At 40.0% G+C, this 17,954-nt stretch overlaps 3 protein-coding genes across 5 annotated transcripts in view; all 3 read right to left on the bottom strand.

Moving 5' to 3' along the window:
* The window catches only part of zbtb44 (zinc finger and BTB domain containing 44), a 30,029-nt gene extending 29,133 nt beyond the window's left edge, over positions 1–896 (bottom strand). The window contains exon 1 of one of the 2 annotated variants that reach the window (XM_061782114.1): positions 463–896. The gene's annotated coding sequence lies outside the window, so the exon portion shown is untranslated. The remainder of the gene's footprint in view (positions 1–462) is intronic. The other variant, XM_061782112.1, reaches the window with a different exon arrangement.
* The window catches only part of LOC133482130 (uncharacterized), a 240,958-nt gene that overhangs the window by 69,693 nt on the left and 153,311 nt on the right, over positions 1–17,954 (bottom strand). The window lies entirely within an intron of this gene.
* On the bottom strand, positions 3,985–17,072 carry LOC133482460 (A disintegrin and metalloproteinase with thrombospondin motifs 8-like). Of its 2 annotated transcripts, none has more exons than XM_061782621.1 (9): positions 16,029–17,072; positions 14,358–14,597; positions 12,252–12,384; positions 12,000–12,167; positions 10,994–11,286; positions 9,488–9,671; positions 7,526–7,740; positions 7,086–7,261; positions 3,985–5,955 (listed from the first exon to the last, which is right to left on the bottom strand). In XM_061782621.1, exons 1-9 carry the CDS (start codon positions 16,746–16,748, stop codon positions 5,214–5,216), a joined length of 2,871 nt encoding a protein of 956 aa, XP_061638605.1. In that variant the 5' UTR covers positions 16,749–17,072; the 3' UTR covers positions 3,985–5,213. The 2 variants fall into 2 exon arrangements, with proteins under 2 accessions (XP_061638605.1, XP_061638606.1); XM_061782622.1 differs by having other exon boundaries at positions 7,568–7,740.

Here is a 17,954-nt window from a genome sequence, read left to right as displayed (position 1 = left end):
AACATGTGACATTTTTATGACATCGGAATTTTATAGTACATATTGTACAGTCGTTGTACGATTCGCAAAACAGAACGCTGCTTATTTGTCAGTGATAAAATGTTGTTTTGCTGACTAACATGTATATTTATATATGTCTCATCGCCGAGCTACTCCGATAAATACGGGGCACAGTCTTGACACAAAGTAACGGCGCCTTGTTTTCCTTTCCAATACAGCAAAAGCTTTTCTTTCGAAGCTTAGATTCTTGAACTTCCGGTTTGACCGTGGATAACCCCGACTTCCTCAATGCATTCACAGAGTGAATGCACGACAACTAGCACATTAGCCACAAAAGCTTAGCGTAGCTTAGAAGCCAGCATCCGGCAACCAACAAAAAATGCTTAACAGACAATGTAGTCGGATAAAAGACGCGCGCCATAAGAAAGACGCTAAAACACATAGTGTAAGAAGCACGTTTACCTTGTCGTACCTTGCCTCTGCTAGCGGCTGGGCCTGAGTATGCAAGCAGTTTTGCTGACGCAAAGCTGCTCGCGACGTCTTGTCGCTTCTCCGGGACGCTTACATCCCCAGCGATAGTCTGGCGGATTCAGAGCGCTAAGTGACAACTCTCACTTGCGCTCACATCATACCAACTTGTCATTTAAAGACTCCGTTTGCTTTTTTATTTCCTTTGTGATGCCGGCTAGCCTTTCGGCGCTCTTATTTGTATCCCCACAATGCAATGCGCTTCTGTTACTGTACATTACTGTAAGGAGAAGGAAGTCTCATTATCTAACGTTTCAATAACGAACAACTGCCATTTTGCTTCCCAATATTTACTGTAACTTGTGATTTATAGCCACGGCACAATATTAGGAACACAATTAGCACCAAATGCATTGTTATAATATATTCCTTATGTAGTACCATTGGTCAGTTATGCATATTATTGTAGTTTTGTTGCAGAACAGCAGAGAGACTAGAAGTGTCACAGAAAGGCATAGAAGTGGGCATCCTCGGACATTTATTGATTGAATCATGGATCAAATGCCTGTTGTGAATTTTGCTATTCAGCTTCTTGTTAAAGAACAGCAAGTTGTGCAGAAAGTACTGGAATTTCAAACACTTGTAGACACACGCATTCCAAACTTTAGAGAAGGTTAAATTGGGTGCACCTGCAAAGCTTTGACTGTACAATAATCCCTCATTTATCACGGGGGAGGGGGGGGGGTTCCGGACCATGCAATAGGTGAAATCTGCAAAGTTGCGATAAAATTTTTTATTTTTTTTTTACAATTCCAATGAAGTTGGGACGGTGTTTTAAACATAAATAGAAACAGAATACAATGATTTGAAAATCATATTCGACCTATATTTAATTGAAGACACTACAAAGACAATATATTTAATGTTCAAATTGAATAATCATTAACTTAAAATTTTATGGCTGCAGCACGTTCCAAAAAAGATGGGACAGGTGGCAAAAAAGACTGAGAAAGTTGAGGAATGCTCATCAAACACCTGTTTGGAACATCCCACAGGTGAACAGGCTAATTGGGAACAGGTGGGTGCCATGATTGGGTATAAAAGGAGCATCCCCGAATTGCTCAGTCATTCACAAGCAAAGATGGGACGAGGTTCACCTCATCATCTACGGTCACCTCATCATCTACGGTCCATAATATCATCAAAAGGTTCAGAGAATCTGGCGAAATCACTGCATGTAAGCGGTCAGAGAATGTCAGTAAATACAGTTCGGTGCTACATCCGTAAGTGCAACTTGAAACTCTACTATGCAAAGCAAAAGCCATTTATCAACAACACCCAGAAACGCCGCCGGCTTCTCTGGGCCCGAGCTCATCTAAGATGGACTGATGAAAAATGGAAAGGTGTTCTGTGGTCCGACGAGTCCACATTTCAAATTGTTTTTGGAAATTAAATCCGGGCCAGAGGAAAAGAACCATCCGGATTGTTATGTACGCAAAGTTCAAAAGCCAACATCTGTGATGGTATGGGGCTGTGTTAGTGCCAATGGCATGGGTAACTTACACATCTGTGAAGGCACCATTAATGCTGAAAGGTAGATACAGGTTTTGGAGAAACATATGCTGCCATCCAAGCAATGTCTTTTTCATGGAAGCCCCTGCTTATTTCAGCAAGACAATGCCAAACCACATTCTGCACGTGTTACAACAGCGTAGCTTCGTAGTAAAAGAGTGCGGGTACCAGACTGGCCTTCCTGCAGTCCAGACCTGTCTCCCATTGAAAATGTGTGGCGCATTATGAAGCGTAAAATACGACAACGGAGACCCCGGACTGTTGAACAGCTGATGCTGTACATCAAGCAAGAATGGGAAAGAATTCCACCTACAAAGCTTCAACAATTAGTGTCCTGAGTTCCCAAATGTTTATTGAATGTTGTTAAAAGAAAAGATGATGTAACACAGTGGTAAACATCACCCTGTCACAGCTGTTTTGGAATGTGTTGCAGCCAAAAAAGTCCAAGTTAAGGATTATTTGCTAAAAACAATAAAGTTTATCAGTTTGAACATTAAATATATTGTCTTTGTAGTGTATTCAATTAAATATAGGTTGAACATGATTTGCAAATCATTGTATTCTGTTTTTATTTATGTTTAACACAACGTCCCAACTTCATTGGAATTAGGGTTGTATAATTTATACTTATTTTAAAGCTGTATGAACCTGCCAAGACTATTATTAATCTTTCCCACACTCCTATTAACCTCTACTATATTCAGAAACACTTTCTATACTTTTAAACTCTGAAAAGTAGTTCTGTACACTGTGCATTTTTAATTCCTTGTAATATGTGTTTTATTGAATTTTTGTTTTGCTTGTTTTTTTTTTTTTAATTTTTTTTTTTACAGTTTTAATGTTTTAGGCTAGGAAGTGTTTATTTTACCCCCAAAAAATTACAGCATACACTCCAAATCCCGTGATGTGGGGAATTACGCACAATATGAATATGAAAAAAAAATCTGCAATGGGTGAACCGCGATATAGTGATGGAACACTGTAGTTTTTTTGTTTTTTTTGGTTCATCCCAAAATATCACCTGAAACCCAAATGTTTGTTTGTGGTATATGACTAAAATAAGCACCCAGAATTTTAGAAACACAGTCTGTTGTGTTTCTACATCAAAACAAACTTTTTTAAAAAAGAGTTTGTGTTAGTGTAGTTAAAAGTACCAGCTGTCTGAAGAGAATAAGTCAGAACATTAGAAAATAACATTCCATTTGTTTACATGAAGTGTCCAGTGAATGAATAGACCTGTGCAAAAATGACGATACCGTACACTTAACTTAATCTTTTGTTGCACTACAATCAACTTTCAATGAGACCTCTGCACATATTACACTGTCTCGGGTTTGAAGTGGTGCGTGCCTTCTCCAGACTCGATGGTTCACCTCCTTTCACAGATGTTCTATAAGATTCAAATCCAGGCTCTTCAAGGTCGACTTCAGTATTGTCCAATATTTTTTTCTTAGCTATTCTTGAGTGTTTTTAAGTCTGCGCTTTGGGTATTTATCCTGTTTGAGAAGCCATGACCTGTGGCTGAGGCCAGGCTTTCAGCACATTTCGCTCCAGGAATGCCTTGATAGTCTTGAGATTTCATACCCTGCACACACTCAAGACACCCTGTGCCGGATGCAGAAAAGAAGCCCCAGAGCATACCCAGGTCTAATTTGGTTTCACAGTATAGCCGATTTAATCACAGTTGCAATGAAATGCTACTTTGAAAGACAGAACAGGAATAAGAATTTGATCAATGTTGTCTTTGAGCTACCTTTGCCTCAGACATTGGTGTGGAAAATGGAAAAAAGTCAGATTTATGCATTTGGAATTCATTGAGGATTCAAACTGAGAAAGATCTGATGATGATGTATTTTGTACATGCCATATAAAATGCTTGCCAGGTTCTTTTAGATGCAAACCAATAGAAAACACAAAGTCTCCTTTTGAAAAAAGTAAAAGCTGTTTACTAACATAAATGTGTTTATTTGACCATTTTTACAGACAAAAGAAATTCTAAGACAGTAGCATCTGCCATGTTCTTTACATATCCAAGGTAAAAACTTACAAAAATAAATAGCTTAAAAGGAAGCTTTAATAATAACATTGTATGGTCCTTCATTGAAGGGATATGGGCCTAATGCTCCCTCTATTTTTTATCATTACATACTGTAAATTAACAGGAACGAAGAATAAAATAATACATATGAAAGTTTGAAAAAGCATTTAGATATGATTGTCAAAATTGTTAAGGCATAAGAGACATGAAAATGACCATTATAACTACATAACATGAAATGCACCATAGTTTAGGTATAAATACCCATATAAGTATGTGTTGTACTGAAGATAGTTTGTAAGTCCATTATCCTCGACTGAAACAAAGCAGAAAGGAAGAACTACAGGGCAGGGAAATTCTGTCTTGGATTATTCTTCTTCTTGAGAAAATATTTTAGACAATGTTTAAACCTGAATTCTGTTACCTTACTGAAAATGGAGTATGGCTCAAAAAATGAGTTGTTTTGGTAAAATCAGTCAAATATTTTTGTAGAGCCCAAAGATCTTGCCATATTTTACAATTAAAGAAGGGCTTACCGTACTTATGATGACCGCCCCGTAAAAAAAAAAAAAAAAAAAAAATCACATTTCAGATCCAAACATAAATCAACTTTCCTGTATGTAGAAATGAGGAGCGGTGAAAGAGGAGCACATGTCAAGAAAGCTTAAAACCACAACACACTAATCTCACCTATCTCAGCAACTGAGATAAAACATTAAATTGAAGCAGCCTGGAGGACTCAGTTCTGTGGAGGACACTATGTTAGCTAGAAGTACAGTATAATTTACACCATGCTGCACAATAGTTGGCTTAATGCCATTTTCTTAGCCCCACTATAAATGAGAGCTAATTTTCAAATATATTCTGTAAACTAAACTAAATGTAACTCCAATAAATTAGTTGTCATTTAAAGTGGAGGAAATAAAACACAGCACCTATATCTAGGATCTATAAATGGCATCTCATTACATTTCCGAGGTAGTTTTCCATTGGTTACTTTCAACAGTGGTTGTCAACAGTCCAAAAATAAGATGGCAAAACCATACTCAGGCAAATGCACTTACTGTGATGTGATGCAATCTGTTGATAAGTGCAGTCAGATCAAAAGGGGAATTGTTCAGTTTACTTATGTTTTTCATAAGCACTCAAGGTTAAAACATTCTCCGGAAACAGGCGCAGGTTTTTTATTAGGGTCGCACTTCTCTGGTTCAACAGTCTTGCCAGTGTAGTCTATGCAGAAGATGCTGCGGCGCCGCTCGCCCTGACCACAAGTTCGTGAGCAGGCGGACCAAGGTCCCATCTGCCAGATGGGACAGGGCTGATCCCCACAGGCCCTGATGTCCATTGGCTTCAAGTCTTTATCACAAAGGCTTGAGAGAAAGCCTGCACTGTCTCTGCACGCCACATTCCTCCTGGACCACCCTGAACCGCAGCTCTTTGAGCACTCAGACCACTCTCCCAGAACCCAGTCTGGCACACTGAAAGGATGAATCACATGCAAAGATGCCGAAGAGCCCTTCTTCTCTTTTGACTTAAAAGCAACATCTCTGGGGATAAAAAAGGAATATTTCACTTTAGGAGGGTTGGTATCCCCTGCTGTGGCCAGCAGCTGAATGATGATGGCCTCTTTCAGCCCCATGAAGCTCTGGATCCTCTCCAACGTGGTGGAGGAACCGCTGTATTTCAGCACAGCACCAAGTACAGGAATGTCCTGTTCCACCGTGGAAACTGAGAAGTTCCCATTTAGAATGTAACGTCCACTCTCTCTCATTATAGCCAGATAGTTCCCATCATGTTTGATTCCTCTGTGGCTCCGCTGTTTAATGTCAATATTGGTTGCACCAGCAGGAATTGTGACAATGTCACTGTATCCATAGCTGAAAGGGAATAGTAAGACATACAGTAGTTTAAATACACTTTTTAATTTCATGGTATTGATATATTGAGAATGGTTTGCTTATTGCCCTGAAAGTTTCCGGCAACCAGTTCCAAGTCAGCTGGAGTAAGTTCCAGTTACCCATGACCCTAATGAGCACAAGCCGTATAAAAAATATCAGCAATGTTTTAATATATTAACCCAAAAGTACTCTTTCATTGGTTGCTGTCAGTTTTCTTAAAGGGCAAAGCACAGCCCACTTCTAGACTATGTAGTTTGATTTGTGTTCAAATAACAACATTGATACTCCAAAAGTTCTCCGAGCAGTCTGAGCCTTTTCTGAGAATGGGGTACAAAAAATTCCTCAACCTAAAAGTTTTTTATTTTTTATTTTTTTGCAAAAATGCCCTTTTTACAATGTCTTCCATCCATCCATCCATCCATTTTCTGAGCCGCTTCTCCTCACTAGGGTCGCGGGCGTGCTGGAGCCTATCCCAGCTGTCATCGGGCAGGAGGCGGGGTACACCCTGAACTGGTTGCCAGCCAATCGCAGGGCACATAGGAACAAACAACCATTCGCACTCACAGTCATGCCTACGGGCAATTTAGAGTCTCCAATTAATGCCCGGAGAACACCCACCCAGGCACCCCTTCAAGTTGGTCATGATTGACTTTATTGAAATCACACATCGGGTGCTGCCACATCTACATTTAGTTGGCCAGGGCAAAAAAAAATTGTGGGTACTGGAAGACATTGTGGGCGGCACGGTGGCCGACTGGTTAGAGCGTCAGCCTCACAGTTCTGAGGACCCGGGTTCAATCCCCGGCCCCGCCTGTGAGGAGTTTGCATGTTCTCCCCGTGCCTGCGTGGGTTTTCTCCGGGCACTCCGGTTTCCTCCCACATCCCAAAAACATGCACGGTCGGTTGATTGAAGACTCTAAATTGTCCGTAGGTATGAATGTGAGTGCAAATGCTTGTTTGTTTCTATGTGCCCTGCGATTGGCTGGCGACCGGTTCAAGGTGTACCTTGCCCGAAGATAGCTGCGATAGCTGCTAGTGAGGATAAGCGGTGTAGAAAATGGATGGATGGATGGATATTCAATATGATAAAAAGTTGCTCAGTAACTTACATTGCCTTGTTGTAGGACCCAGTGATCTTCCTGCAGGTAAGCCCGTTTCCTCCACACACTCCACACTTATCCACTCTCTTGTTGGATCCAATCACCTGATCACAACCTGCCTTCACACACTGGCCTTGAACGCACACTGATGTGGTGTCAGGACCACAGGGTGTTCCATCAATTACCTGCAGAAGTATACTTATTATATTATTCAAATTCACATGAGGGTTTTGCATCTTTGATAGACGCTCGCCTTTTATGGAGCGGTATGAAATGCACTGAAAATGAATCCTAATAAACTCATTCTATAAAAACTATGGGAAAATTAGGTGCAGTTTTAATACAGCATTTCCATTAGAATATGTTACAATCATAGATCATTTGAAAGGAAAATGCCAGTTCAGAACTGATTTACATTATTTGAATTAGTAAGTAATCCTAATTCTTACTTGGAATGCTTTTGAACGAGCTGTGATGTTGAGTGCATGTACCTTGGACTCAAACACCTTAAATTCACTGCTGCCCCTGGCCCGGCAGAATAGTTTGCATCTGTCCCTAGGAGACACTCCAGCATACTTTGGTATCCATTGTTTCATGTTGCCATTGTAGTCCAGGTAGTGTGGGCTGTTGTACTTCTCACACTGCTCCTCTCGATAACTTTTGCCTGTTAGGGAAAAACAGAACAAAGCTGGGTCAGCAACCTACAGAATGTATTTTATAACCAAAGCACTTTGTAGCACTTTGCAGGTTAAATCCAGGGTAAAAAAAAAGAAAATAAATCTATTCAGCCATCTAAAGTACAAACATTTCAGATTCAGTATGCTTTCTCTAGTCCAAATCAGTTAATGGCTTTGTAAACTCGGGCCATGGTTTCTATTTTCACATTAATGAATGTCATGCACATCATGCACATACAGTACATACTTATATATACAAGGCATATTTATAGATAGTAAATATGTATAGATTCCTTCTACAACCCCAATTTCAATGAATTTGGGACCTTGTGTTACACATAAATAAAAACAGAATACAATGATTTGCAAATCATGTTCAACTATATTGAATTTTGTTAAAAGAAAAGGTGATGTAACACAGTGGTAAACCTGACCCTGTCCCATCTTTTTTGGAATGTGTTGCAGCCATAACATTCTAAATTAAGGATTATTTGCTAAAAACAATAAAGTTGATCAGTTTGAACATGAAATATCTTGTCTTTGTAGTGTATTCAATTAAATGTAGGTTGAACATGATTTGCAAATCATTGTATTCTGTTTTTACTTGTTTAACACAACGTCCCAACTTCATTGGAATTGGGGTTGTATATTTGGGTGTTTTCATAAATATTTGTGTATACAAATGGCTCTTAGGAGTTCATCAGTGTCAAGTTATACACCTGATTACACTGCGTTGAAAACAAAATGCATTGCCAAGTGTCTTATTATACAGAGCTGAGCATTGAGTATATGAAAGTCTGGTCTTCTTTTCAAATGTTTGAAAGTGTTTGTGTAGACTAAGGTTCAGCTCTGAGCATACAGTATTACATTAAATAGTTAAAACTATCAGATATTTACAATAGTACAATTATATACAAAAGTAGGATATTTTTTATTTGTCCCACAAATAGCACAAGATTCAACACGTGTCTGTTATTTGTTCAAAAAGGTGTTTCTGTGAAATGTACAAAATGCTATCTGTACATATTAAAGTCACTGATAATTATGACGGATGATTGTAAGCAGTAATTCATACAGTATTGCAATACTTATAACATTACACATACACAAATATTATATATAGTACAATCATACAAATTATATTTACATAGAATTGTGATGTCAAACAAGTAGCCATTCGTGTGGCTCATTATGTTTCAGGTAGCTCTTGGTGTCGCAAGGGTAGTAAAAACTATTTGTATTTTAAAAATTTTATTTAATTTAATTTAATTTAAGTATTTTAATATTTCTAGTGTAAAAATGTACTGGTACCAATTCGAAATGACATAGAGGGGATATGAAAGGTCTACACACCCCTGTTCAAATGCCATTTTTTGTGATATTAGAAAAAAATAGACCGAGATAACTCGCTCCAAAACATTTTCCACTATTAACGTGGACTATAACCTGTAAACACATGTGAGGAAGTAAAAATGAACAAATGAAATCATGTGGTTGCATACCCCCTGTTGATGATGATGCTACCACCATGCTTCACAGCAGGTATGGTGTTTTTTTTTTGTGATGAGCAGTTGTGTGTTTGCACCAAACATACCTTTTGGAATTATGGCCAAAAAGATCACAAAAACCTAACATTTGAACAGGGGCGTGGAGACTTTTTTTTATCCACTGTATAATGATCAACAATTGCATATGGGGCTCAAACCAGATGAAGTCTCTGAATTTACGTCTCACCATTGTTGTCACAGGGTTGTGTGTTGCAGGACTGGTACTGAACCCTCTGTCCTTCACAATAGTTGCCCCCATTCTGAGGCTCAGGGTTGGTACACTCCCTATAGGAGAACTCTACTCCACCTCCACATGTCCTGGAACACTGTTGCCATGGTCCCCACATGCTCCAGCCACCAGCCACAACCACCTGCGGTAAAGAAAAAAGGAACAAAAACAGGCCATAGTCAGAGAGGTTGGAAGCCACAGGAAATCTCAACTGTGCAGCCGAAACCACAGCCCTGGCTTCTGGCTCTGAGGCTGCACTGTGTTGGCATGCCGTGACTGCGGGCTAATTCTGTGTTGAAGTACGGCACGCGTCTTCTGTCTGCCTGTACCCACATTCTTGCTACATGTGTCACTCACTACTTGTCGAGCCTGCCACGCTGTTGCTTTCTGAGGCACAATTTAAAGGCTGTGCGCCTTTTGCAGAGGTTTAATTACTTTGGGACCGCTCCCAGCTGCCACTGTGTCTGGGTGATCAAAACACATGGATAAGCTATTGAGGAAGATTTAAACAAAGAGATTCACTAATTTATTAAAAACACCCAACCAAGAGCTCGCTGTACATTTACCATCTTTTTGCAAAAGCTATGCCAACACTTTTTTGCAAGTTTGCTATACATTCCCCAGTGCTGCAATGTTGAAAGGCATAATGTCTGTAGTGACGACGGCATTAGGGCATCCAGAAGATGGCCGTTCTTTTAATATCTACTTTATATTAAAACAAACACAAATGTTATTATAACTGAGGTTGCTAGAATTTGACCAACAACAAATATAGTAAATGTAAATGTATCACAGTATATGGATGCTGGTAAAAACACATTTCACAGGACAGGATTGTTTTCTGTATTTTACTGGAGTAAATTCAGATTAAAAAGAAACTACAGAGTTTGTCATGACTTTATCATGGAAAAACATTTATGAATATGACTTAAGTAAAAGTTATAAAATGATAACAAGTATTTCTGTAAAGGAAATGCTCTGTGATATATATATATATATATATATGATCTCAAAGTACCTCATCTTGTATGTAGCCTACCTAAATTGTTGGTGCACCACCATTTCTTTTTTTCATTAAAGATGATAGAGCTACCGGTATTCATTTAACGCCATATTTATTATTGAGGGTATAATATGCAGTCCTGTATACTGGACACATATTACAGACTGTCCCAAAATACTGTATACATTAATTAACACCACTTTCAGATTAACCATTACAGTTAATAACAGGTGCCAGAATAAGCTTTGAATAAATGGAACACAAACGGACACAAAACACTACGTAGTATCTTGTGAGGTTGTGTTCTCATTACTTAGCACAATGTACATTTAAATAATGACTGATGATTCCATTGCATTCTAAAAAAAATGTATTAAATTAAATGATCAAATAGCGTCTTTATTCACGTGTACAAATATACTGTACACATTTGGCTGCTTTGTATATGCTGCTATTCTTACCAGTGGCTCCACCACCTCCTTTGTCGGCATGCACACTCCATGGAGGCATGTCCTGTTGAGACTACAAGGGGTGCCGTCAGCCCAGGGCAAGCTGCCATTCTTTGTGGAGCACTGGGATGTTCCGTCCTCTTGGCACCAGAGCTGGCTGCAAATATCACTGTCTGTTGTGTTGAGACAATGGAAGAATTCCTCTCCAAAAATCTGTTGGCACTGATGGTCTAGGTTGTATTTGGTGCCTGGCATCTCCTTCGGTAACGGCAAACTGCTCTCTGGAACATCAAGCAGGCAGTCTCCTGTGGTGACAATACAAAGCGGTACAGAAGCATATCAATCATACTGAGGTTGAAGGAGAGCAATGCAGTAGTTGTGAATGTGCCTTTTTGTGTGGTCTGACAACAAAAGAAAAATAGTCAGGTTTGTGTCCTAAATGTATAACAAATACATTTGACCAATACAATGTTTTTAGGCAAGTCTGTAATTATAGTCTGAATCGAATTATTCATTGCTGTCTAATTTGCTTTTTGGCTGGAGTAACATTCCCAGTGTGCAATAAACATGTTTTGCCGAAAGAGCTTTCCTTGGAGACAACTGATAAAGAGCATGTTTTGCTGACAACAGCTGTTACTTTTGGCTCTCGAGAGCAAATGTGAAGAAGTCTATTGTAAGACTCAAAGGACAAAATGTTTCATCGATAGTTCTAGCAAGTACACAAGCAATGGCAGATACAATACATAATGAATGCACTGTGAAGAAAAAAAATCCAAGCAGGTTCAGAAGCACATGTGGGAAGACAGCATGCGGAAATCTGGGGTGAGGTAAACTATGCCTGCGGCTTGTAAGTTATAGGGGTGGCATGTTAAAGCAGGAAAGACACAGTTAGAATCAGTATCTGTTATTCGTCTCTGAATCAGACTTAATTACAGAGTTTATGCATATGACAGATGTCCACAATAACAAATGGTCTCCTCATATGAATGCGACTGATTTACACATTCACTTTTCTTACCATGACCATTGTCGAAGAACTCTGTAATGTAGAGTGCACTACAGGGAGACCAAGGCATGGTTTTGTTGAGGCTGACAAACAAAGGGGCCATCAAGTAATGTCCTCCGAGATCCCCAAATAGCCTCTCGCAGGTTTTGGAGTCGTCATGGGGCATGCTCAGCACGTGACCTAAAGTAGGCAAGAGTGTCAAAAAAAATAAAATGACAAAATACGATAAAGATGTTTCACAAATGCCACAAACAACAAACTAACCAAGTTCATGTGCAGCAGTGAAAGCAGATTGCAGACCGTTGTCCTCTATAACAGAGCAGCTTCTCTTGGGATCACACATTGTCCCGACATCGGCAACACCCAACGTATCACAGCTCTTTTGTCCACAAATGTCCTGGCACACAAAGAAAACACAGACCACTGCAACAGCAAAATCATGACAGGAAAAGGATGATGTCCATACCAATGCTGACAAAAATAAAATGACAGAAATATTTAGCTTTTGGGTCTTCCGGGTGCTGCGTGTCATTGTATTGTATGTCATTTGGACCAGCAAGCCCTCTGACAACCAAAAAATATCCTAATAGGAATTTTATTATTCAATGCCAAATGGTGGATTATTCAGATTACTAGTGATGTGTTTTGATCATTTAATCAGCGCGGGGCACACCCAACACAGTGTAATCAAATGATGTTTGCGAGTCAAATGAGATCCAATACTAGAGCTGTATGGGGGGAAAAAAAATGTCTTTACAAAAATAATGAAGTGGAAAATATCTTGCAATTACAGATGTATTTTTTTTCCATTTGCAGGGAAACGCAATTGTACATTCAAAAGCCAACTGAAACAGGTGGCATTTTACCGGCAATTAAAAAACAGAAGACTTTTGTGAACTTTCAAGTATTTCTTTGAAGCATTTGTCAACATCACAGAGGGTCTGAGAACAACATAACTCAGCCACTCCAGCATGCACAGCGCTACTTTTCATATTATCATCTCAACATTGTATCTAGACCCTTTTTATGTGTTCTCGTTATCAATCAAATTTTGTGGAGTTTTCTACTCTGTCTCCTTCACCGTGAAACTATAAATTGACATCCATTTTGCCTTTAACAACACTGTAGCAGATTTCCTACTTTGAAGAATCGCCTCTGTTTGTAATCAAAAAAGCAACCAAAATATTACAAACAGCGATGACTACTATGCAGTGTGTTTGTACTGTGCAGTACAACTACAATAATAAGCAAAAAAAAAAAAAAAAAAAGGTAAAAAGTAGTGTGTCTCTACATGACAAAGCAAAGCATTATCATCTTTGGAAAGGGGGGTTCTTGCTTATTTAATCAACTCATATCGATCTTTTGAGCTTTCAGAGGTGAAATCTGAGTTAAAGTCAAATGAATAACAGTAACTGTATGCATTCAAAAGGAAAACTACATTAGACACAATCCCAAATATTCACAATCCACTATAATTGACAATACATCTGGATTTGGCGCTGCGGTTGTGCACTGCTCTGCATGTTTGTACATCTTGTTCCACAAGAGCATCTGCCGCTTATGTATTCAGCTCTACATCTTTGCCTATTAGTATGGTTCAGCACACAGGGGCATAATATTACATTTATAAAACAGGGGCAATATCTAAAAGGTCAATGTTCACATACAGTACAACACAAGACTATAAGTCACATGTTTTCACTGCATCAACAATTTGGAGAACTAAATTGGGTCTCGTGTAGTCGGCTCTTGTGACTTCGGAAAACATGGTTTACACATCCGAAGCTGAACCTGGCTGAGCACTCAAGCCGGACCATAGCTTCATAAAGTCAGGGTTGATTTGTGGCAGTCGTAAACTTAGCTCATCCGTGAGGAGCTTTGCATCCTTTACATTTCAAAGCATAGCTCAGTGTGAATGGAAGGGAAAACACCCCATCACATAACTGCATAAATGATGCCTTTTCTGATTTAATTTCACCCTTCTATCAAAATACTGTGACAACTCATATGTTGTAATCGTCATGTTATGAGATTTATGGGAGGACATGATTCAGTGAGTCGATTATGTCGGACTAATCCGGACTAGTGAAATGCTTAAATGTTCTTCAAGATAGGGTTTACATATGCAACATAATAAACCTTGACCATGGCATGGTCCTAATGAAATAAGATTTGGTGTTCCCCAAGGAGCCATTCTTGGACCACTTTAATTTACCAGTACTAGTCGATCTCAAAGAGCATTTTATTATACACTACATTCCAAATAATATATTTGAAATTATCTTTTTGTTTTCTGGATCTAATATAATTTCTGGTTAATTACCTCTGCCAAATCACAGATCAAAGATAACTGCAAAATTTGCCACTTACCTCTCTGGTGAAGAGCATGGCGGTGTCATAGTGTTCTGGATGCCGCTGACTTGGTGGGTTGAAGAGCTGCTGCCAGGAGCAAAAGTTCCTGAGAGCTACCCCTCCATTGCTGGAGACCTCTGGACCGACATCCTCATCCTCTACCACCAGCAACTTCACTACCACTAAGTTCACGGAATTCTTGATGCTGGGGTGCTTGTACAGCTGGGAAGCCATTGACATTAAGGTCAAAATATAGTGCTGTAGAAAGGAAGAAGAAAAAAAAGCTTGAAAGGTAAATGGCAAAAGAATGTCATCAATGGAAAACAATTGAGAGATTCATAGTAAAATATATAATATATACATATTTACAATAAAGGGTTGGTTGACATTTCTATTTGGAGGCTTGAGTAAATGTTCCAACTGATACTATTCTGAACTTTATTCTTTTGAGCATTATTTGCACAAATTATATTTGTAATGTTTTCATGGGCAGGAAATGGTTTGCATCAGAGTCAAAGTTTCCGGGGTCAAATCTCACATGGGTTTTCTCCAGGTACTGCGGTTTCCTCCCACATTTCAAAAACATATATGCTAGGTTAATTGAAGACACTAAGTTGTCCATAAGTGTGAATGTTTATGGTTGTTTTTCTATATGTGCCCTGTAACTGACTGATTAACCAGAGTCAGATGGGATTGGCTGCTGGTTACCAGTGACCCCAAACATGACAAGCGGTCGAAAATGAATGGATGGATGTTTCAATTTCTTCGTCTTCTTTTATTAATCTAATAAAAGAAATGATGATTGAATCGGCATCTGAATTGATCAAATTGCCGAGATATACAAGACTAAACATTCAGTCAATAAAACATGGTCATGTTAATCACTTAGCAGTTAACTGAAAATATATGTGAAAAATAAGAATTGAAGAGTAATGACGATTACTTTCCCCATTCTTAACAAAAGGATTGAGATTGCATATCTTGAACATGAACATCAGATGAATCAAACATTGAAAAATCCTGCTAGCCAATGAACTGTGTTGCCATTTGGAGGGGAATGGAGGAGCAGATGTCACGAAGACTCCAAATAATGTGGAATATTTAGACTTCTTCTCCATGTCTCGAGCTAAGTGAATAATTAAGATCGATCGTCTTTCTGGACTTGACACTGGAAAGACTTGTATCCAAATAATCTTGTGTTGACTAACCATGACTTTTATGTGAAGGTTGCTTTCCCAATTCTAGTAGTTTTTTTTTGTTTTTGTTTTTAGAATCAGTAAAACAGAGTCAATATAGTCAAAATGCCAATATTTCATTGGAACGGGAAATTCAGCATTGTCTTTGTGACTGATTCCAATGGAATGCACTTTACATAGTTGAGTCATGGGCAGCATCTTCCATGATGCTGCCGCTCCGCTGCCAAATCGTGACCAAGTCCTAAGGAATGTGTTTCAGCATTTTTATTTTAATTTTTTTGTATTTGTTTTTTTGCCTGACCTTTTCCACTTTTGCAAAACAGAGCACGAAGGCACCCTCACTTTTTTTTTTTTTTTTTTTTTTTGCTGTTTTAGTTGAGCAAAATTGCAACTTCATGAGGAAAAATACTGGAGAATTTCAACGTTATGACAAAGAAAAGGGCTAAATAAACGTGTTAATATGTTACCAGTGTACATAGAGAGCGTGTCTGACCTTGATTTCATCCCCATAGAAGTGAGTCATGCTCGAATCTGCCACTGCCAGGGTCTCGATGAAGCGCGGCGCAGACACGAAGCGTTTACGGCGAGCTTCCCTCTGTGCGTCGCCGCCATCGCGCGTCAAACTTTCCCACTTGCGCTTCTTCAGTCCGCTCGCTTCGAGCGCGTGATTGAAAAGGAGAGGGCCACCGTGGCTCTTGGACAATGTCCTCCTCTTGATCACATGCACCTGTTCGGCAGAGCGTGACCCAAAGCCTCCTGGAAATTTGGGTTCGATGAGGTACTCTGTCCCGTTCGTTATGAAGGAGCCGTAAACGCCGGAGCATAGACTCAGAGCCACGAGCGAGTGTTGATCTTGATCAACGTTCCCTGAATAAAAGCAACTTCTCAGCTTCCCTTCACTCTCACCAGTCTGGTTGATGAAATTATGGAGGTCGTGACCCGGGGAGAGTGGCGCACCTGACGCGCCTTTGGCTCTCTCGAGGCGCTGTATGGTCAAATAAGGCGAGATGAAACTGGCGTCGGGGATAAGATGGAGGGTCAACTCCTTGCCAAACGCGCTGAGGAGGACTCGCGCCTGGTCCTCGCTTCTTTCCCAAAAGCGACCGCTGACTCCCCCGTTGATCCGAACAGGTATAACATCCTCGGATTCGAACCGAGTGGAGAGCGCTGGATGCAAGACGCACAGGAGCAGCAAACGAGCAACGGGGCACATCTTCTGCGAGTCAAAGTGGGGCTTAAGACGAATTGATCACAATATAGGCTATATATTATTATTATTATTATTATCTTCGACAAAGCGTCTGTCTCCAGGAGTCCACGCTGTCCCCTTCTAGAAAACTTCTTACGTGACGTTTTTTTTTTTTTAGTTCTGCAAGGTCATTCTTGGTCGAAGTGTGTCTGCTTGTAATGCTAGTGTGTGTGTGCGTGTGTGCGTGCGTGCGTGCGTGTGTGCGTGTATGTGTGTGCGTGTGTGTGTGTGCGTGAGTGTTTCCGAACCGAGACCGGTCCTTGTTGTGTCCTCGTTGCAGTCTGGACGCAGCGGGTCTATTTATACGTTTTGTTCTTCTGCAGACAGCAGGCGAGGGGCGGCTGGGAGGGGGTGGCGGGGGTGGGGGGGGGGGGGGGGGGGGGCGGAGGTAGGGGTGTGGTTGTGATCATCTCGCTTGCTGGAAATCCTCCTCCCACTCGGACTCGAGAAACTGGAGGATGATAAAATGGACCCGATGAGAATAAGCCTCCCCCTGCCCCTTTGGAGCAACTATTATTAACCCAGCATGGTGGGTGGATAGGCAGCACATGGACGCTCGAGTTATTTCAGTCCTGCGTGTGTGTGTGTGTGTGTGTGTGTGTGTGGCCTGAGGCCAATCTAATTTATTGCTGCCCTGTGCGCTCACATTGCTGCATGAGGGGTGGGGGTGGGGGGGGGGGGGGGGGAATCACCGTATAATCGCAACTGCAAATGATTTTGGTATTAATTAAAGATAATAATGCTCCGCCTTTCTGTTTCATGCATGCTATACTGTGGTCGGTCCACGCACTTTGTGAACATGTGTTTTGAAAGGTGCTATATAAATAAAGTTATGCTGATGCTGATTTACATCTGACAAACACCGATGATTTTGGAAACGAGGCACACGTGCGTTTACCACATTTTAATCACGCGCAACCGATGTACTTGTTCGGATTACATCAATGCAAAAACTTTTTTTTTATAGCTATAGCATGTGTATATTCTACTACTTCACCGCTTTATCATGCTGGATGTTCCCTCGGAGATACTGTTAAGTGTCATTGAGTCCCTTGAAAGGTGCTGTATTAATCTAAGTGATTATTATTATTAGTAGTAGTAGTAGTAGTAGTAGGAATAGTAGTAGTATATCATTACTGTTACTATATAATTGCTTTACGTTATTGAAGA

Source organism: Phyllopteryx taeniolatus, chromosome 8 (assembly GCF_024500385.1).
Source record: "Phyllopteryx taeniolatus isolate TA_2022b chromosome 8, UOR_Ptae_1.2, whole genome shotgun sequence".
Lineage (NCBI taxonomy): Eukaryota > Metazoa > Chordata > Actinopteri > Syngnathiformes > Syngnathidae > Phyllopteryx > Phyllopteryx taeniolatus.
Note: the sequence above shows the minus strand (reverse complement) of the source record. Positions and strands in the feature narration are given on the sequence as shown.

Excerpts from the sequence above, each read along its gene's own strand:
- LOC133482460 (XM_061782621.1), bottom strand. The coding sequence starts at position 16,748 with ATGTGCCCCGTTGCTCGTTTGCTGCTCCTGTGCGTCTTGCATCCAGCG. Across the intron at positions 11,287-11,999 it reads GTTCTTCGACAATGGTCATG|GAGACTGCCTGCTTGATGTT; the intron begins GTAAGAAAAGTG and ends TTGTCACCACAG. Across the intron at positions 9,672-10,993 it reads AGGAGGTGGTGGAGCCACTG|GTGGTTGTGGCTGGTGGCTG; the intron begins GTAAGAATAGCA and ends TCTTTACCGCAG.